Here is a 22,311-nt window from a genome sequence, read left to right as displayed (position 1 = left end):
TGTCATCTAGGAGCCTGCTATGTTTACAAGAGAAATTTTCAGAAATGTACTATGATAACTAAAACTTCTCTGTACTTCTAAAAATTTTAGGCAATGGTCCCCAGAAGGAAATTTAAGAATGCTGAATTGATATTACCATGTGAATGGAAAGAATGCTGCTTTGTAGGGAAAACCATGGAGGAATTTTGTAATCATATTGCGGAACACTTGGAAGAATACCTACAGCACCCCCTGGAAACAGCAGGTCATTTATGTCTTGTCTGTCACACAGATCACATTGCAGTTTGGAAGATTATTCCTAGTCTCGAAAATAATGCTGACTTCAGTTCACCTACATCATGGATGTTCATAGCTTTTCTAAGGTCCAGCTGCATGAAGCCCTTAGACAAGGGCTTATATCTGCTTTTTGCTTCATATCTGATTGTCCTGGATTTTTGCTTGTATTGATAGCTATTGCTAATATGGAACGAGACTGGAGAGGTGATGTTATGAGCACTTCTGCTGAGAATTTTTTTCTAAGATTAGGGCCTCAGCAGGTGCAATTGTCTAAAACAGATTTTAGCAAATTGTTTTTGAATGGCAGAGTTCTTCCCTTTCAGGGAACTGGCCTGCTGCTTAAGAATTCTAAGTTTAAAGTAGCACTTCTATGAATCTTTATAGAAAAATGGAAACTTTTGTTGTTTGTATGGTATTTGCCTTATTTGGATACATACACTGGTGTTATTTTATGATGGGTATTGTATTTTACATCTTTGTAATAGTATTAAATGTACTTAAAAGGAAAAACAAAAAAATCTGATTCTGCAGAAAATTATAGGCAGTCTCTGTGGATGTAATAGCAATAATATACTAGACTTTTTAATATAGCTATTTTGGCTCTTGTGTATCCTGCTCTTTATTCTTAACACTGTAATCAAGTATAATTACAGGTGTAGACATTTTAATTAAAGGTGAATGAGTTTTAATTAAAGGTGAAAAAAGTAGAATTGTACCAACATTAACAATGTCTCTGTGACCTAAGCTGGAAAGTGTCATAGTATATACCTAAGAAAATACTTATTTTTACAAAATTTTCCTGTTGAATCTACAAAGTGCCTTTCTGCAAAAAGTTATGTTTTAAGGTACAAAGCACTCTAGTATTGCTGCAGTTGTGAGACAGTGGAAAATCTGTTTGCCACAGAGATTTGCGAGTTTTATCTAGTGCATTATCAGTAGATAGCAATTACCAGCTTCTCTGCTAAGGTTACTTACAGATTGTGAAGTTCCTACAAATGTAAGTACTATTGGCATTCTCACTGTTGTGGCACATGGTTGCAGATTTCATGCAGTGTTCTGTAAAATGTTACTTCTTTCTTCTGTTTAGAGCAGTACTGGTGCTGGTGGAGAAGTTGTGAATTTGGGGTGAAAGATCCCAGAGAGCTGATAACACATGTCAATTTTCACAGTTACCACACCAAACTGAAATTCATAGGCTCTCAGTTACGGGCATTGCACCATGATTTGCCAGCGTGTTTGCAGAACAGCCGTAGCTGGCATCAGTTACCAAAGACTTCGGAGGAGTTTGTCTGCCATTGGGAGAATTGTGATGTAAGTGAAATACATTGAGACATTGCTATTTTTTTTTCTTTCCTAACTTTACGTCAGCATTCTTTGGATTTGACTCACTATTGGGAATTTTTGCTCAATCTTACCTCTGAACAATGTTTCCCACTATCTTTGTAAGCAATACATGATAACTATTATGGTAGCATTCACAAAAATGTAAACAACATATTTGCATAGCATCTGCAACCTCAAATTCAAATTTTCTTTCTTTTTGTGGTGGCTAAAATGATCTTTTTGACAAAGATGCAACTCCTCTTGTGTTTTAAGAGCATGTATGCAAAACTTTAATATAGCTGGTTTAATGATAAATTAATGAACTTGGTAGTTTGTAGACAGGTCCAGAGTGTTTATTGTTTGTCTGAAGAAAGGTAACAGAATATCTGAAGTTTCCTTGGTCAGTTGGAAATGTTTTTTTGGTGGTTGTGGTTTGTTTATTGGTTTTTTTGGTTGTGTGTGGGGTTTTTTTGTTGGTTTTTTTTTTTTTACTGGGACTGAAATCAGACATTTGCAACAGGCTGTGCATATAAGTCTGATGTCCAAATGTGGCCAAGATTGGTTTCAACTAAAAATGGTTTGTATCTTGACCACTTTTTCGTGTCCTGTATTAGATAAAATCATTATCCATTCAGTTTCGACTGTGCTATTTCTGCATCAAGTAAACCAAGATGATTAGCAGTTGCTATCTTTCTTTGACAATGTTAACATAAATAGTGCTGCCTATACATATTTTTTTTTCTGCTTCTTGGAGGTGTTCATTCCTGCTCAGAAGTGGCTTCATATTGATATGACATTATAGGGAAGCACTTCCTCTGTCACTGTTGGCCTCAGAACCTCAGTTGTTATTTATGGCTAGTGAGCATTACCTTTGCATCCACAAGTGTGATGCCTTGCAGATGACGTTTTCTTACCGTCTCCTTTTGTGTAACTGTTGAGCAAGGTAGTTTTTAGAGAAAGTAGTAGCGCAGGAAAATTGCCTGTCTATCTGGTCTACATGAATTTTTTTATGTTGTATGAGTTTTTTGTTTCATTTGAGTTAAATGATACAACTGAAAACAAATAAACTATTGGTGAAGAAGAAACAACTGAAATGCATTGTACTGTGGAAATCAGAAAAACTGTAAAACTAAACAGTTTTGCAAACCTCATATGGGCAAATCTGATGTAGGTTTAGTAATGTTGAACTACAAATCACAACAAAAACTTTAATGTTTTTTAAAGGCCTTTGATACTTTTTTCCTTATGTTTCTCTAGGCCTTTCAGTGATTTGTGGGTTATCATTCCAAAATCCTAGTTCTCTATTATCTATGACTTTTTCATATCAAAGTTGTGACAAAATTAATTAATGACATGAACTATGTTTTTTGAGGTTATAAACAAACACTAATGAGGATGAAAGTATTTCCATGCAAGGGAATGTCAGACTGGTGGTGTTTTACATAGGTCTTGTATCCCTCATATGCATCACATTGTTGAATTAGAATCAGTGTGATGTTTGAGTAAATATACTGCAGTGATGGAGTGAAATTACTTTTGTTTTCCAATGGTGGTTATAGCCCATGCTTTGTTTTGCTAACCTTTTCCTTACTAGGTCTAAAGTTATTTCTAGTTCCCTCTTAACATTTCAGCTTACAGATTGTTTGTGCCATAGCATATATAAAAGGTGAGTGCCGCCTCATCTGTATGTTATTACTGGACAGAACGTCTAGAAATATCCATTTGGCTCTTTTGGCTCTGAATTTAGAATATCTATATTCATATAATGCCATGATACCTCTCTTTTCATTCATTTTTCTTTACATGAAATAAGGAATTACAAAAATCTGAGAGTGAGGTTTATAGAGAGAGGTAATTCTGTTGTTGAGTCAATCTGTGAGAAACTACATCTCTGTAAAGAAAGGCTTTTATTTACTAGTGGATTAAGCATGGAAGTACCCCATTCTCTTATTTTTAAAGTTTTAGCCTGAACATATAATACAGAGCATTATTTATGATAACTTTTGATTGTTTGCATAGTTTGATTACAAACTATTGTTACAAATAAATCTTATTGCCATTATGTCTCATAGCTTATAGGAATCATATTTCTTACAGTTGTTATTTTTGTTATTAACGCTTTTTAATACATACCAATCAGTCTTTACTCACATACTGCTATGATTGGTGTATTTATTTTAAAAATGAAGAGGTTCAGGAAATCTTCAAAGCCCTCAGAATTTGATTTTGCTGCATCTGTCAGTAAGCACAGTCTTTTGAAAAACATGCTCAAAAAACAGAGGAAAAATCTTTCCATTAATTGGTTTCATGTTCCATTTTTCTTTTATGTAAGTGGGCAGTTTTGGCTGATGGAATCCTTTAGTCCATAGCATTTTGCTAAATCTTTTTATACGTGTTTTTTCAAGTTCAAACTATGTTGTGAATTTTATTAATTAAAAGAATGTTTCCCAACTTAGTAGGCAGGCTAGACTAGACCCAGGAGGTGGGGTAGGGCACACTGCGAAAGAGGAGAACTTTGAGGGCAGGGAAAACTTACCTGCTTACCTTTCCCACCCTCCTGCAAATATGTTCCCACAGTTATGAATATAATTCTCTTTGAAAATCACCCATACAGCTTCCCCCAACTCTTGTGGTGCCTCCTACTGTGTCAGATTCAGTTTCCCCAAAGGTAAAGCTTCTGACTTGGGCAACAGCCCCAAAAACTTCTCTCCTTTCCTCTCCTATTTACATAGAAAGAAATATTCAAGAAAGTTCCAGCAAAACACTTAAAGAGATGGTGCCAACAAATTAAAATGGGATTAACACCCATATGGTTACTCTGATTAAGAGGTGAAGAGGCTTTCGATCACTGTCTAGCTCAATACTTTTAGTTGATTCACCTTAATATGCCTGTTTTTGTATACACTTGGATCTCTCAGATCATGTTTCAAGCCCTTCAGAGGAAATAAGGGCTTGTCTCCCTGAGGGAGCTATTGTGAAATACATTGGAGTATGAATTTGAAATGCAGCAGTTTGCCTGCGTTAACTCCTCGTGTGAATGCTCTGTTCTGCACACTGAATGCCTAGCAGCTTAGTTTAATCCACTCTACTAAGATTAGGATTATTAAAAACAGATAACACTAAATAAATAGGTTTTTTCACTTATATATTTTTCTTTTTAAAAAAACCCAACACTGTTTAGATTTGAATCAACTGTACATTATTGGCAGTGGCAATATCAGCCTAAGGAGTTTCACCTGTTTTCCATTTCCTCTCCCCAGTGTTTTGATTTGGTTGAAAGCCAGATCAATTCCTTGTACCAATTCAATGTGTAGCCTTACAAAATTGTGCCAGCACAACAGAGAGGTTAAGGGGTTAAATTATTGGGAAATGAGGGGAACACTTTGAATTGCGACTGGTGACAGTATGCAGTTGAATGACACCCTGTGTTGCTTGAAGAAAATGCAATATGCAGTCTACTTTCACTCTGCAGGTGTGGATTTTTGTAGAGTGAGGCAGAGGCTAATAAGATTTAGTTCCCCTTGTCACATAAGTACTGACTCATGGAGTGCTGTGTCCATAACACCTAATTCAGTTTAACCATTGTGTAGCCTTCCCATTTCTGTTGGAATTACCTGCACTGCCCTCATAGCCTTCTTGTGAGAAGGACCAGGTAGAAGTGAAGGGAGGGGAGAAGGTAAAAAAAAACCCAAAGAAATAAATAAACAGAAATATATTAACAGACGCATCCCTGCCCCAAAGAATGGGTAGTGTTCACTCAATTAGTCCAGACAGACTTTTCAGCTACTAGATGGTAGGTAAAAATTCAGGACCTGGTTTGTGTGGTGGATACTGCAGAATGTTCTACATTTTTGTAGTTGATGTAATTGTCTCTGTGTTGGGGTGAGTTAATTAAATGTTACTGCAATATTTACTGGTGTCAGTTTGGTTTCTAAAAACACTTAATTCTATGTTCCTGTCAGTTGATTTCCTGCCAAAACTATCTTGTCTTCTCCATGCTTCTATTTTGTTTTTAGGTTACCTCTAATAACCCAGTGTGGTTTTATCAACATGTTGCTATTCATGCCTATGCTACTGAGGAAGAAACTGTTACAGATCAGAAGAAAGCTGTTTATTGTCACTGGAAAGGTAGTTCATGTAAACCCCCCTCTATTTCAAAGAGTATTTCACTGCAGTGTTTCTTACGAAATTCACTTAGTGCTACATATCGCATAGGAACTTGTGAGAGATCTTCAGATATTTTTTTCATCTGTCTTAAATAGTTGCAGAAACATTTCTATTTTACAGGCACCATGATTTAAGTAGAATAGTTCCTATCATCCATGGGGTTGAACACCCTCAACTCCCAATTAGTCTAAGTTGAGAATTGCCAGTACTGAACAGGGTTGGGTTTCCTCATAATTCTTCCTGTGGTTGATAGTTCATATACCATTCAAACAGACTTTTCACTTGTATTCTACCACTCAGGATCAGGGCTGTCTCTCTCACAATCAGCTTTCATAGTGAGATTACTCTCTGCTTTCCCTTATCTGTTCCCTTCAAATCAGGGGAAGCACACTTATTGCCATCCTAGTTTTTCTCAACTCTGTGGTGAGAAAGAGCAGTTTTAATACATTCTTTATATTGCTAGCTACCTCTTCTGTTAAAATTATTGTCATGGCTTCAAACGTGATGTTCTGCCCTTGGCTCTATTGTAGAAGCCACATTCCATTGACAGTCTTTCATAGCAGATGCCTTGATTGTTTGAGTAAGGGCTAAACTATGGACTGCCATTTGATGTGCATGCCATTCAGCTCCAGACCTACAAAGTGTATGAGCAGAACCTCTCCAGAAGAAAAGACTTTCTGCTGAAGAATAATGAGACAACTTGTGGGACTCTGGTCCTGAAACAGATCATTCTGTGCTTGCTTTAAATCAATCAGTTTGGCTATGTCTTGTAAAATGTGTCAACAAAGTCCAGGTTTGTTTGGAATGCCCTTGGTGAACCCCCTCAGATATGTGTCTTTTCAATTTATGGGTTAAGGTTACTTTTTGGGTTAACTATTCACTGCAATGATGACAAAATCCTTTCAGCAAGTGTAAGGCAACATCATTTTGTTCCTTTTCCCTGTTGAGATTAGCTGACAGATGCACTGTTTTTTGGCTGGGGAACTCACTCCAGTGACCTGATAGTGTAGAATCTGTAAGCGTTAGAGGAACAAAAATCACACATTGGTGTGATCATAGCTTTAGAAAATATAGCCCATTAGGACAGGTGAAGGGACTCCTCGGACTGTTAGCCTAACAGAATGGGGAAAAGGGAAATGCAGAAGAAAAGGAATACGGTATGTCTTCAAATATGTTTAAGAAATGCCCTGCTGTTAGGAACAGTGAAATCATCTGTTCTCCATGTCTGTGCTAGAAAGGATGAGAAGTAACGTGCTTCAGTTATAACAAGAGAGGTGCAAGTTGTAAGTTAGGAAAGCCATTTTAAATACCATTTAAAATACCATTAGGGTATTTTAAAACACTGTAGCAGTTGCCTGTTGAAATTATGGAGGTTGTCTATCACTGGGGAACTGAGAAGACATCTTTTGAGACCAAGGTATAAGATCCTGCCTTGGAACAAAAGAATAAGTCCTGGGTTTTACAGGGTCTGTTGTAGTCTGTGATCTTGACATTCAGGGTGGTGCTATACACTTGAAAGTGACATGCAGAATCATAATGTCCAGGCAGTGAAAGACAACTTTTCATTCACACCCCTAAACTTAACAAGCAAGCACAGGCCGGTAAGGTCTCATCTCTGTGAGGAAGTAGTTGTCATGTAACTGGGACAACAGACAGAAAGTGATCGGTCTTTTTCCAGGAACCTTCAGTATACTAGCTGGTGTCTCAGGTGGTTTGAATTTGTGAGGGCACAGCAGGAGTGGGCTGCTCTGCAAGGGAAGGCAAACTGGGAGTTAAGGGTGACAGGCAGGCAGGTGGGAACTTCACTGACAGGGTGCAGTCTCACAGAACCTGAAAAAGAAGAACAGACCAACGTCTGGTGGTGCTAGCCATGGTCAGCCGCAGCCCAGTGATCACCAGCCAAGTCCACTGTGACAAGACAGGTCTCAGGTCAAGCCAAGAAGTCCAGATAGCAAGTCAGAGGCAGGGCCACTGAGGTGCAAGGGACTGCACAGCATACCTACCTATGGGGTGGGTAACTGCAGCTCCCAAGCCAGAGAGCACAGGGTGTGTGAGGGGAGGCCCCAGATGAGGCTTCTTACTGCTCTTTCTCACAGCTTAGCTGTTTTCACGGAAGTGTGATGGAAGCTTGAACAGCATCACCATATTAGAGCAGACCTCAAACACAGCGAACTAAACTCTTAGATGTGTGGGGTGGAACTGGCTGCAGAGGAGGATTGCAGAGAAAGATGGCTACAGGCTGGTCAGTGCAACCAGGCTCTTGGTATACTCAGGGCCCTGGCAGAGTTCACGTAGGATGTAAGAGGAAGATTCAATTTGATGTCCTGTATATCACATTTTCAATCTGGGGTTAAACAGAGACAGAAATCTTCATGTTGCACTAGAAGAATAATCAGTCCTCTAGCTTCTGATCTAGGCATGGGAGCTTGTCCTCTTTCTATGGTCCCTCCTGATCAGAAGTTTCCCGTACACAGTAGAGGTGAAAGAGACACTGACAATCCTGTTTCCTCATTGTAAGCAAGGTGAGGTTTTAGGATTTCCTTTGTCTTTTAATAAGGAGTTTAGAGTTCTGTCCCTTTACTAAGTATGTCAATCTGGATCTCAGAACTTCTTTCCAGGAAGTTGCCTATATTCTACCCGTTGGAGTGGATGTGGGTTGCTATCAAGGCTATTACATTCTTGTTCTGCTTGAATGTCCTGATGGATAGTAGAAATGGAACTCACGATGCACCTACTTGCTTAAATGAACTAGGCAAATCCTTTTTGTTAAATTAATTTTATGTATTAATTTCTGAGACCTAAAGGTATCCAACCTGTCACTGAGTTTGATTCACTTGATTACTCTTATCATGCATCATCCACAAAAGATTATTTTTATCTTTCCCTACCTCTTGCTCTTGAATTTGAATTTAGTCCTCTTGATTCTTAAGAGTCTTTGATTTGGTCCAGGCTATTATTTCACCTTTTTAGAAAGGTAGCTTTCTGCATAGCTGTTATCTTTGTTAGGTAGCTGAGAGAGACTCATGGCTGCTTCTCCTTATGTGAGACAATAGGCTATTCCTTCACGTCTGTCTGAAGTTTTCTCCTGAAAGTAGTTCTCTAGCTCCATTTACACCAACACATTAACCTACTAGGGATTTTCCCCTTATTTGTCACATGTCAATAGCCAGAGCTTTCTACTTGTGCTGTTAAAACTTGCACTGTGTCCACAGTACCAGACTGTTCCTGAGCTCAAGAGATCTAAGGACATAGCTATTTATATGCAAAGATTGTTTGGTGGATAGCTGATTGCTTGCAGTTAACCACTATGTGAATGTGTATGTAAAGATAGAAAATGTGACAATAAAAAAAAAAGAGGTCAGTAAGCGGAGTTCTTGGAGATGTACAGTTGACATCAGTTGACATCAGTTGACATGTATTCACTACCCCATCTTGTTCTCCTGGTTCTCCAGAGACCGTGAAGATTGCTGGAGTTCTGTGACGCAGGGGCAACAGCAATAGTAATGAATGTCACCTATATTCTACTGTACGAGCATACATGTGGAGTCAAAAACTTTGACACGAGGGTGGAAAGTATAGCAGCATGCTCTCTGCTGATTCAAAACTGAAATTTTTGTAAGAGACACACATGACCAATATGTCTTGAAGAATTCTGATTACTGACAAATAGTCTGGCTTTGGCATGGATATTTGCGGGCTTAAATGTCACATGATGCTGTATCTTTGTAATAGTATGTATAGTATGTAGTATAGTATATAGTATGTAATAGCATGATGGTTGTAATAGTACCAGTCTGATATTTTTTTTCCTAAAAGAAGCTTTTTTGTAAAAATATAACAGTAAGTCATAAGTATGTAATAGCCTTTTCTCTTTCGACATGAGAAAGAGTACAGTACTCGTACAGCTTTTTTTCTGTTTGGTTTAGATTGTTTAGGCGTATTTAAAGGAAAGCATAAGTTATGGGATCATTTAAGAACCCACACGCAAGAAAGAGTTGTAGCATGTCCTACTTGTGGAGGAATGTTCTCCAATAACACTAAGTTTTTTGATCATGCAAAGAGACAAGTTTCAGAAGATAGTAAGTGGATATGCTCTTATTTCTGTTTATATTTCTGAGATACTTTCATTTAAGGTGCTTTGTGATCATGTGCATGTGTAACTTCATAAATATTTCTATTTTTCGTATCAGGCAATTGCATGAAAGCAGGGTTTACTCCAGGAAGGCAGTTGTTTTCATAAAGCATAGAAGTCCTCTTGACTTTGCATGCCTGATGAATTAGGGTAATGAAAGTGAGCAACAGAACACCCTTAGATCTGTGTTTCAGCAGGAAACCTGTTCACTTGGCAGCTGTGGCATCACACTGCCTCCCTTCCCTTGGTGCCCATACCACAGCGTGACATTCCACTGACACTGGGAAACTGCCCGTGAATGGGAAAGACTTTTGATTATTGAAGAGAACCTCCACAAGAGCCAGGCTTGGATTACAAAATCTCTGCAAGTAATCCCAATGAGCATTTAACTACTTTCAGGTGAAAAAGCAATTTTTTTAATCTTCAGCTTTGCTTTTCCAGTAAGTATTTTCTTCACCAGAACACTCCCTACCTCAACCAACTGTGTATTAGTTGGCATGTTTTCCTGCATGCTAAAGAGGAAGGGAGACGTGATTGTTTTTTCTGGTTTTAAGTGCTTGGAATATATTTAGGAATTGTGGATGTTTTGGTGATGGAAAGTAGGTGCATTCTAGGTAACTGACAGAAGAGCTCAAATTTCAAACTGTTATTGTTTTGAACAGTTTGTTATTCTGTTTAGGACAAAATTAACTTACTGATAAACAATCCTTTTCATTAAGCCATAAATTTTCTTCTGAAGAGTACTGGTAATGAAAAAGAATATTGAAACTGTCTCAATGCTGTGTTAGTTTATTCATGAAACTGGCAGCTATAGGTTATTAATTAATAAATCTTTCATAAGTTATTTGTATTGCCACTAAATTGTTTCTATTTAAATTCAGAACAAATATTTGTTTGCCAGAACTGTCAGAAACATTTTGCCAATGAAAGGCTGCTACGAGATCACATGAGGGGACATGGTAAGTCAGAACTTTTTAAAATAAAATGTACTTTTCTCATGGTCACCTTGTACAGAACAGGTCTGATAAACTACAGAGTTATAAGTGTCATTATATCAGCTAAGAAAATTAATATACAAAACTAGGGCAACTGTGTTACAAATGCTGGAAAGTAAGAATTTCATTGCCAGTCCCTCTGAAGCATGGCAATTCCCTTCTTCATGCCTTCTGATCAAAAAGTTTAAGGGGCTTTTTCTGTTTTGCAGTAGCTCCCATGCAGATGCTTATTCTTCACTTGCATCTCTGTTTACTTGCTTTCATGAGCAGGGGCATGGTTAAAGCCAAAGCTATGTTTTAGCTTGGGCTGCAACTCTGCTCGCCTTGCAGTGCATAATCAGCCTCGCTCAAACAGTGTAGTCCTTCGTTGACCTAACCACAATCTCCCTGAGGTCCCCAAATTATTCCCACAAGTTATACTACAACAGCTGTGACTTGCTGGGAAAGAATCCTACAGCACCTAAGCACAAGGAAATACGTGTGATATTGCTGTTGGACATACAGGAAATGCAGAAGCCGAGAGGCGGGTGGGTCTTTGCTTTGGGAATGGGAATATTTGAACCATGTAGCCAGACCTGGGTACCAGTCATTTAAGCTGTATAAACATACAAGTAGCTTTGTGCAGACTTGCTCAGTCAGGGTAGATTCTACTAGTTGCATTCTAAGGAAACACGATTTTTCACTGTCTGCAAGTCAACACATTGATGCTTAACAACTATGCATTTGATTTGGTGCTTACTGTGAGCTACTAGAACTGACCATGTTTGTATTTAAGTGGTTTTACAGTTGACATGCATCTGACTAAAATATCTTAATTTTTATATTTTATATTAGAAAATAGAGAATTATTTTTCTTTTACTAGATTAGTTTTATTCCTTTGTCTCAAGGTGATTTGGGATAGAAATTGGAAAAAAAATACAAACTAATATTTTGTTTTGTTTTTATTAGCTGATGAAGCAGTTTAAATATGCTGTTGCTTTTTTTAATTAAGATAGACTTGATATATCAAATAAAGCATATGGCCAACTGAACTATTTGTTTCTGGTCACTCTGGCTGCACTTAAACCTTTGTGAATTGTACAATGTGCCTGGCTGTCCTTGTCCACTGATAATTCAGACCATGTTCCGTTTGCCCAACCAGGGAAAATCACAAGGTGGCTGGACCTAGGAACAAGGATGATGTGAACCTGTGTCATGTCCCAGTAAGCCACAGTGAACCAGCTGCAACGTAAACTTGGCTGAGGGAGCTGGGAGGCATTCCTGTGTCCAACTGTTTAGGCACAACCTAAATCCCTTCAGATATTAGAGCCAGTTACTTCCCTGGTTCACGATTCAACTTTCTTTAAAAATTCTGGCAGCATACATGTCTGCATGTTACTGCAGACTACCAGTGCAGACGTGACATTTTCAGATTCTTACTCCAGCGTATTTCATAATAGCTTGCTGATATCGATAAATATGGAAATTTTCTTTTAAAGAGCTTGCCTACCTATAAGAAATTATTCTGAAATAAGCTGTGATGTGAATGCAAATGCTGTAGGTATTCTGAAATCACTCCCTACATGGACACATTTACATGCCAGACAAGTAAGTAAACTGTTGGATACTCCCATTTCAAGAGAGTGCTGAACTTCACTGATGCAGTTTTGCAGATTAAGTTATTCCAGACTAGTTTTCCACATGAAGCTATTTATTTTAGAGAGGGAAAAAAAAAACCAAAACATTTTTCCTCATTTAAGGCAAACTATGAGGAAAAGTGCCTATGCAGGGAGTGATTCCAGAATAGTTACAGCACATTATATTTACTTACTTCCTTTTTTGAGAAAACACGAGCACTTCAACTGCATGTTTTTCTTTGGCCACCTGTAAAGCACTGGGCTGATTATAAGATAATGTGTTGTTTCAAAGTCCTAAATATAACAGATTTTGTCTAAATCCAAAACTTCTTTATTGAGACTCTTCCTACTACATTCATCAGGTTGCTGATTCATATGCAGCAAAGCAAGCACTTGTTCAGCTTAAGATGTTACAGTCCTGCCTGCCAATCTGCCAGAGGTTCTCCCCAGTTCCAGAGTTGGCAGAGCAAACCTGTGTCTCAGCCATTGCAGTTTGTAGTCTGGCAGCTTAGCAAGCACCTAGCTTTATTATGCCTTAAGCAAATATATCCGAATGTGAAATAGGGAGGCGGAGGACAGACACATGTTCTTTCTGCCACCTTTTTAAGAGTGGTAATACCTTAAACACTAAAAGTAGATTTGCCAGTGCTTGTCTGTCAGAAGGCCTCCAGACAACATCCACCTTTTAGAAATCCTCCCAAAGTGCCAAGGGCAAGACGATAATCATCCTTTTTGTTAGAGCCTAGAGAGTGAAACATGATTCTCTACATCTTTTTCCCTTACCATCTATTTTTTGAAAGTAACTTGAAACATTGTAAGATTGACCATTATTTCACTACTCTCTTTATTGTATCCGCATTCCATTTTAATCTCTTTTTTTTTCTCTGTATATTTTATTCCCAAATGTATTATAATCTGGTAATTTTAATACAATATTTTAATACATTTTTGGTCATATGTCATAGCAGACAATGATCTGGTGAAGTTGTGATACAGAACTGAAAGTATCGTTCTTTCTACTGTTTTTTCTAGTTAATCATGTTACATGTGCCCTTTGTGATATGGTATGTACAAGTGTCTCCTCATTGAAAGCACACATCAGATTCCGACACCGTGATGAATGTCCTTTCCATTGTCACCTCTGTGACAGCGGGTAAGAAAATTTGAGGCTCGTAGCTATGTGAGCAGAACTGTAGAACCAAGTTAGTGTTTTATATAGGAGCTAGTAAAGAAAAGTTTTCAACCACAAAAATTATCAACTGTTCAATGAAGAAATCTAATAGATTCATCTGCTGTTCATCTGCCTTCAGCTGCTGAGACACTGTAGTTCATGAACTTCTGGTGCAGGTAGGACTGATGTGTTAAAAGGTGAATTTTCCTGGCAAGACTATGTGTGCTACAAAATCGTCATCACGACAAGTTAAAATGTGTAGCGGTAGCACCTTCAACTGTGGGTTTTGCCATTCTAAATGATTGCTGGCTGTTTGCTGGGAAAGTCACAGTCTTCTCCTTTGAGTGATTTTTCTGCCACAGGCTTCCTATACCTTCTGCTGTCTTGCACTCTCATTTTTCTGTGGTGGTTTCTTTTCTGCTTTCACCATGTGGTGCCACACAGCAGTGAAATTAAAAAAAAAAAAGTTTAAAAAAAAAAAAGTGGCATTGTGATGTGATAGCCCAAGTTGCATATATAAGCATTGGCAAATTATGTTTAACTTTGCCAGAGAAGGTGAGAGGTCTAGCCTTTGTATGCTGGAAGTGGGATAAAGTGAACAAATATTTAAGTACTTTTGTGTTCATACTGTGGGTGGATGGAAGGAAATAATCTGAATTTCTAGACCAGAGAGGATGAAGTGACTGATCAATAATGGACAAGAATTTTCTTCATGTGAACAGAAAGAGAGGGTGATGCCTTGCAACAAGGTTGTGGAAAAATTGCCTAGATTTGGGCATGGTGTGGATGTGTGGGAAGAAAGAGGGAATGGAAAATGAAATCCAGAGCACATCAAAGAGATGTCTGTACTATCCCCTTTTCACAGGTGGAAAAACTGAGGTAGAGAAGTGATTTACACATATTCCACTTTCACTTGTCATTGTCAGAGCCAAAAATTACTACCTCCCAGTCCTAAACATTAACCACAAGACTACTCCTCTGTACTATTATATCTGTTATTTGTTTTACCTTGTTTTCAGTTTTAAGAACGCGTATGATCTGCATAAACATGTTGAAACACACAATGATTCAGATGCCTACAGCTGTGATGTTGAAGGATGTGGTTTTACTTCACGGACTTTACGAACTTTGAGACAGCATTACAAGAGAGCACATGTGGTGAGTATGTTAAATCGCAGAATAAAATATATTGCTATAAATGAGACTAAAGTTTCAAATTTACGTGTGTTTAATTTCTTGTGAATTAATGAAATGTTTCACTTTTGCATCAAATCGAGTATTTATTTGCACACATTTCTAGGACTCCTGCAAGTATTATGCAAGTACCTGACTCATCCTTACCTATAGATTTTGTGCGCTTACCTTAGGTGCATGCAGTTGCATACTGACCGTCTTGAACTCTGGCCACACACCCCCTTTAAAAAAAAAAAACCCAAAACCAAACCCAAACCAACAAAAAAACATGCCAATCCTAATCTCAACAGCAAAATATTTCAGGGATTAAAATCTAGTGTCACCTTTCTCCTCATGTTGGTACTCCATCCTTAGAACTAATATGTTACCCAAAAATGGAGAAACTATAAAGTGTGTAAAGCTTCATCACTTTTAATTGGGTGAGTCTGGCCACAACATTAAAATACAGTTTTGGCTGCTATAGTTTATGCACACTTATTGCCAGTTTCTTCAGCTTTCTGAGTTAGGGTCACTGCTATGTTGTAAAACAAATATATTTTAGTGGAAGCTATGTGTCACACTGCTGTTGGAGGTATCTGCAGTACTGATGGCCAATGCAGAGAATTTCCATGTTCACTGGGGTTCCTTAATCAGACAAGTTCTAAAAACCACAAATTTTAAACATTTTAGGAAGTTAAATTCAAAAAGATTTTCAGCTAGTTAGTGTGGTTTTCCCCTTTGTCATATATATGTGCAAGCCTTCAATGATTCTAACAGTCTTTCTTTCCAAGAGTGATGGCGTTCTGAAATACAAATGCCACATCTGTCAGAAATGTTTCTCCTGGAGTTATACATTGACCCTACATCTTCGAAAAGCTCATAAACTCAGCAGCCGTTCTCGTTTCAGGTATGTTACCAGCTGATTCTTGTTCAGATGATAAAGTTGTTTTGTTTTGTTTTTTTTAAACATTTTGTTTAAGATATCCAGATATTTAATTAAATGCTATCTTAAGTTTGGTTCAGTTTTAAACATTCCAAGCATGAAACAATTTACTACTTAGGTTTCACTATCATGATGGAAAATCTAGTGTAAAGATGTTTAAAGCAAGGAAAAAAAAGGTCTTTTTGCTTTTATGGCTTTTACCACTGTGAGAACCTTGTAACCTAGAATGTTGAAAGAAATTTTCTGAGCCTGCAAGTTGTATCCAAAGAGAGTGCATAAATGTATCAACAGCTTCTGTAGTATAAAAAAGCCATACTCTCCATTTTGGGACAAGAAAATCCACCAAATAAAATATAATTAGGAATAAGTATGTCTTATTTTCTGTTACATGATGCATATTTGATAAAAACTACTTATTGGAACCCTCTTGCAGGTGTTCCTTCACATAAAGTGTCTTTTGTTTGAGTACCACCTAGTAAATAGCAATCTAATTCATCTCTTAAATTGCTGACATTCTCAGTTCTGGCAATCTAATTAGATGTTATTCTTATTTTCTGCTGTAAATGCTATGTTTGTAACTTCTATTTTCAATTTTATTCCCTTAGATATAAAGATGATGGTGAGGGTCATATGAGTTTGAATTTAGCAATATATAATGCTGTCATGGGCTTAGGTCAGGCTCTTAATAACGGGATGGTAACAAATAAGTCTTCACCAAGTCAAAATAGTTTTGGAAGAGAAGGAGGGGACTCTTGCGAAAGAGACACTTCAACAGCAGAAGTACTTTTCACACAGCTTCAGCCATGGTCACAAGCTACTGGAGAAAATGTTCTGGGAGAAACAGAGACTTCTATGCCAGAGCCTGTGTATTCTGAACTTCAAATTGCTGTACAGCCATTTGAAAACTGTTGTACTTCCGCTAAAGCTGATGAAGCAACACCAATGAATGTGAAGGAAAAACTAGTAGAAATGGAACTGGGCTTTGGAATTCAGATAGCTTTCTAGAAAAACTATGAAAAGTATACTCTTCAGAAGAGGTTTATTTTTTTTTTCAACAAAATGTTTTGAAGTCTTCACTTTTATCCTTGTCAAATCTTGTATATAATACTGTGTTTTCTCAGCTTTCCTGTTAAATTATTCTAATGTGCTTAGGGAATACATGCAAGATACACACAATATTATGCACATATAATACTTTCATTTATAGCCTTTTGAAGAAGAAACTTTTAAGTTCCGTACATTCATATAGCATGCATATGTGTGCGTGTGTATTTATTTATTTAATTATTTATTTAAAAAATATAGCCTGTGGGGAAAGTGTTGAGCCAGTGCATGAGACAAACAGTTTGAACTGGTAGGTAAAACATCCCATTTTTATTAGCCCGCTATGCTGCTTATTAGAAATCAGATAACAACGTGCAAGATGTATATAAAAAAATCTACAATTTTGGCAGGTTTCTTAGCTTTACTTAGTGACTTTAAAATTATTTCAAGAGTTATTAGAGAGACATTATTATAATGGACTTTTAAGCTACAGTATTGTTAAATGAATACATTTAAATAAAAAAGAAGGTTATGCCTAAATAAAACAGTTAAAGATGTTCATAGAGCTGACTTTAGGATTTATACACCATTTGTTATAATGGAAATTTTATAGTTATTTGTTGGGTGCTGCAGGTACAATGACAAGAAAGTAAATGAATTATATTGGCAGCATAGCTAAATGTGCCTAACCGTATTTTCATAAATAATTCCACGTAGCCATAGTTATTCTGACCTGTTAGGAAAAGCGCTTGGCAAAGATGTTTATTTGATTCTTGTATAAAGGGCATAGACAAAAAGACAGGTATCTTTCACAGTAAAAATGAATTACAGTGTTTGAAGCGTTTTTTTAAAACAAGAACTGAATGAGCCCTCCAACTTGAATATGCAAGACTTACACACATGAGAAGTCAGCTAGAAGACTAACTTACCCTGTATTAGCTACTACCAGCCAGCGTCCCTTGAAGACCCAGAGGTACTCTCTGAGAAGGGCTTGCTGTGCCGCTTTGAAACAACTTTCACGCGCATGCAGAGCAGTATTGCATCACCACTGCTTACCGAACGTTCATTCCTTTATGTAGACAAACTGATACTGAAAGCCCAGGACAAGCAATCAGCCTGCACATGGGTGAGTCCCCAGCCCACTGGAATGGAGTATCGGACAGACTGGGAATGGTTTGAACAAAAACAGGCCGTCTGAAGTGAGCTTGCCTTGTAACCCTAAGGATTCTGGGGCACTTCTATTTGGGAGGATTTATACTGTGCATCTTCTGTAGAAAACTGTCTCCCCTGACCTGGCTCCTCATCATCTAACTGCCGACTGCTCTTGCATGTGAGGACCATGAGGCCATGCTAGGCCTGTGTGCGGGGCTAGGGGAAGGAAGGACTTGTTCCCTCTCATCCCCACAGCTGGAAGAGCACAATGCTCTGCCCAGGGCCCTCGTGAAGGCTGGTAGGAGTGGGTGAGAAGGTGGTATCAGCATAGGATCTGTTATGCTCTTACAAGAACTGTTCCTTTTGCTTCCTACATTTGCTGTCACAAAGAGCGCGAGGAGAGTGAGCCAACTGAAAAATCTGTGCCATTTTGTTACAGTTGCATTACGAATGGGAGTGGGGTTTGCTGGAGGGAGCCCTAAGTAATGCCTCTGACTGTGCACCTGTGCTCAGACAGCAGCACTCACAGCTGCTTCAGCCTAACAACCTAGACCAGGTTGTCTACAATGTTTAGCAATCTTGGCCAGAGAGAGAAAAGGAATTTAAGACCCCTGTCACAAATACAGGCAGGTTAAAAGTGACAGCTCTAAAAATCTCTTCCCATAGCTGTCCACCCTGTTACTGCCTTGAAAGTTCCTGCTTTGCAGGCAGCTGAGATCTTTGTGCTCAGGTTTAAGTATTATTAAATATGCCGGGCTGTAATTTGTGGCAATTCAGCTGATGTTTCAAGAGCAGTTGAGCCATCTGTGCGGTGGGGGCAGGCCAGACAGATGTGGGTGGCAGCCTGATTTTAATCTGCCTTTGTGCATGAATCAGAGACCCAGCATTTTTAATACTTTACAATACGGGTAAAACTGACTCACGTTTCTCTGGGCAACGAAGAGGTACCACTATAGCCTCCGGGATTTCCCCTGCTAAATATCAAAGGCCTGCAACAAACAACAGAGGTGTTAATGCTTCCCAGAGAAAGAGTCCTTTACAGGGGAAAGTATTAGTCAACCAGAATAGAGAGGAGTCTTTTCCAGATCTTTTACAATAGCTTACCAGAAGACTCTAATCCAATATCCAACGATTGACACCTTTGGGCAGACCCCCATGCCTGCCTGAGTGGGAGGTTGCTGCCTTCAGTGCAAGCTGCATGGCAGGTCGCAAGGTTAACTTACACAAAGCCCATTCAGGGCTTCACATGACAGATTTAAACATGGCATTATAGGTTTGTACTTGAGCTGTGGAACCACACTTGCAGGGCAAGAGTATGACCTGCAAGTTCTAAATTGCCACAACTTTGTGGGAGCTTATTAAATACACTTTGGAAGACAAAATCAACTGTGGGGACAGACACAATGGGATGATAATTTATTAATGGAGACATATTTTTGAAAATAATATTTTAAAATAATTTCCCTCAGTTATGCTGCTTAATGACGCTCTAGAGTTTTATTCGACTGTTGCTTAGGTACCTGTTCCACTTTATTATTATTCACAGTGTTTGCATTCACACCAGGGCTTTGCAAAGCTAAAAAGTCACATCCATTTTCTTGTCAGTAATCTAGTTTAGAATTTACATTCATATATTGCTTTGTATGCAGAGGCTTTGTTAACACCCATGTATTTACTAGGCAATAGTAGTTAGCGACAATGGATTTCAAAGTTGTTTTTTTCAGAGTTTTTTCAAATTTTACGTTAAGGTTTAAGTGTTATATTAGCACTCCAAGATGCTGGTCTGCATGTACAAAGCAAAATAAAATATCCACCTGAATGAAAGCACTTTGGTGAAAAGAGGCTTCTTTCCCTGATTTTGATACCAAATTATAAATTTTTCATGCTAGTTGTTTGTACTAAAGTAGAAGTGTGTCAAGCAACTAACTTCGTTGAACACATACTTTATGCAGCACCTCCTAGAAGACAGAAGCTCTTTGAGAAGCAAGACATTATTTGCTGGGATTTGTGGGACCCATCTGGAAAAACAACTTCCCGTGCACACCAGGTATGAGGTGGACGTGAGTCATTAGGGACTTTTCTCATGGAGCCAGATCATCAGATAAGGTAAACTGGCGCAGGTCCACTCGAGTCTGTAAAACCAGCAGGATGTCTAACTGCGGCTCTGGCACGGGACCTTTGTGGATTTCGGTGGGGCCGGACTAGCTCTTGGCTTTGTGGAGGCAGGAGGAGACAGCTTGCCAGGCTGACAAAGAAACCTTTTGATAATGACCTTGGAGATGGTGCCCTGCAGCACAGCTAACAGCAGGAAAAAACGTACCTAAAAATGACGGTGTCTGCCAGGAAGCAGAGCAAGACGGAGCTTGAGGAACTCATGCAGAACACCTTTCTTGTTCTCTGAGGTTTGAGAATGAAAATTTAAAACTAGGCATTCTTTTCCTTAATACCACAGAAACAACTGTGTTTGTTAGTCATTCACTGCTTACACGAATGTGATTAATCTTTTTTTTAATTGTATTTTTTCACTTTGTACTGGATCTCTACCATCATAAACAGAGCTGATAATGAGATATATGTAAAATTGGGGTTGTTTAATACTTCTTGGTTAAGTTCCTGAAAGCAGGGCTTTTTATTATCCTTACAGAGGAAGAATGTTAACAAAAATAGTTCAGTAGTTTCTAAGAAAGCAGTCATGAAAAGGCACAGTATTTGTCTTTTGCAAAAAAATTCTCAAAGCTGGATCCATAAGCAGCACTATTATTTTGCACGGGCTTTAAAGTGTAGCGCCTGGGAGAGGAGTGGTTGCCCTGATCTGGTTTTTGGCATATAATTCCATGAAGTAAGGTGTTTTAAAAGCAATCTGCAAAGCCTACCTAAAGCCCCGAAACAGTAATTTTCTTACTAGATCACATCAAATACAAAATACGTTTTGTTACTGTCTCTACAGCAAGGAGCTTATGTGATCTCCAGCAAATTATGATGTGCCTCAGTTCTCTGCCTCTAAAGAAAAGTTCTCAGCTTTACAAGGAAGTTACAAGATTTTTATTAACTTGTGTTCTGATTTGTTCAGCTATTACAGTCACAAGCACTAAAAACAGGCTGATGAAGGCCCAAGCATGGTTCCCAGCCCATCTTTTAATTCTTGGCTTACTTCTGTACGTTCAAATCAATTTATAAAGGAACTGACTCTTGGGGTGCTAAGCAGGCAGAGCTGCCATTAACTCAAGCTCTGAAATAGCAAAAATTCATATACATGCCTGACTCTGGGCACCAGGAGCAGGTCCAGATGGAGTGTGTAGTTGGCTTTAGTAGGATTACCTACACTGTACTTTTTTTTTTTATTTTCTTCAGTAGAAAAGTTGGTTTAAGAATTCCCACACTCTTCCTACTGCTCATTTCCACCTCCACACCACACTTCTCAGTTTTTTGCGAGGGTGTGCTTTAAATGAGATCAGCAAGGAACTCCAGCATCTGCTATGATGTGTAACTATGCCCCTTTCATCACCTTCTTCGGAGGTAGTTTCCTCCCAGCCTACTCGCCTCCTTTTCTGTTGACATTAACGAGCATCTGGTTAAGCCAGGCCAGCTTTCTCATCTGTCTGAAAACTAACCAAGGGAGGTTTTTTTAAGTGAGATCATTGAGTCAATTCAGTTACTGTTCAAACACGTGAATGCGAGTACAACCGTGTGAATACTAGCACCGACACAAAAGAGGGGACACAGCCTCCTTCAGAGACAATGTAGTTTTAGATCGGCTTAAGCCAACTGCACTATTGCACTGTTTGTGTATAAACACCCAAGCACAGCTTAAATGTCTGCGGAGTGGGTGAATAGACGCATTTTTGTCTTCTCTTTTTGGAAAGTTGCAAGTTGCAGATTAGTGCTCTTTTGTATCAGCTTTGCAGCTATTACATAGTTGCCACCTGCTATCTGTTCACAGAACATAGAAGCAAAATATTTTAGCTCTAACATGCAGGACAAAGGTGCCCTATGACCTGTTGAAGCTTCAGGTTGGTTGACTTCATACTAGCCAAGCAACCCTTTAGAAGGATTTAATTCTAAGTAGAAAAGGCTAAAGCACTGGATTAAATCCTGTTCTCTGAAAGGACTGAGAAATACTGGAAGACAATGAAACAGAACAAGAAGAGAGTTTCTTTGTGATGCCCCTGCTAATGTATATGCACAGGAGAGAAGGATTTATACAAGACTGGTTACCTTGTCACAAAAAGATAGGTTGGTTTCACATTATTTGTTCCCAGTAAACCTAGTATTGACTGTTGTTTGTCAGCTTGGCTGGCTATTAGCGTATTTTATTTAT

The 22,311-nt window shown here is 38.4% G+C and overlaps 2 protein-coding genes across 2 annotated transcripts in view; both read left to right on the top strand.

Moving 5' to 3' along the window:
* The first annotated feature begins 116 nt into the window (after nucleotides 1–116).
* On the top strand, nucleotides 117–14,923 carry LOC140648142 (histone H4 transcription factor-like). Its single transcript, XM_072853726.1, has 6 exons — nucleotides 117–244; nucleotides 1,364–1,587; nucleotides 5,616–5,727; nucleotides 10,780–10,857; nucleotides 13,543–13,663; nucleotides 14,701–14,923. The coding sequence occupies exons 1-6, from the start codon at nucleotides 175–177 to the stop codon at nucleotides 14,921–14,923; spliced, it is 828 nt and encodes a 275-aa protein (XP_072709827.1). The 5' UTR covers nucleotides 117–174.
* Nucleotides 14,924–15,753: 830 nt separating this feature from the next.
* Nucleotides 15,754–22,311, top strand: part of RIPK4 (receptor interacting serine/threonine kinase 4) — a 31,712-nt gene continuing 25,154 nt past the window's right edge. The window contains exons 1-2 of the mRNA XM_072852199.1: nucleotides 15,754–15,761; nucleotides 19,946–20,040. The gene's annotated coding sequence lies outside the window, so the exon portion shown is untranslated. The remainder of the gene's footprint in view (nucleotides 15,762–19,945; nucleotides 20,041–22,311) is intronic.

Source organism: Ciconia boyciana, chromosome 1, assembly GCF_034638445.1.
Source record: "Ciconia boyciana chromosome 1, ASM3463844v1, whole genome shotgun sequence".
Lineage (NCBI taxonomy): Eukaryota > Metazoa > Chordata > Aves > Ciconiiformes > Ciconiidae > Ciconia > Ciconia boyciana.
Note: the sequence above shows the minus strand (reverse complement) of the source record. Positions and strands in the feature narration are given on the sequence as shown.

Excerpts from the sequence above, each read along its gene's own strand:
- LOC140648142 (XM_072853726.1), top strand. The coding sequence starts at position 175 with ATGGAGGAATTTTGTAATCATATTGCGGAACACTTGGAAGAATACCTA. Across the intron at positions 1,588-5,615 it reads GCCATTGGGAGAATTGTGAT|GTTACCTCTAATAACCCAGT; the intron begins GTAAGTGAAATA and ends TTTTGTTTTTAG. Across the intron at positions 10,858-13,542 it reads AGATCACATGAGGGGACATG|TTAATCATGTTACATGTGCC; the intron begins GTAAGTCAGAAC and ends TGTTTTTTCTAG.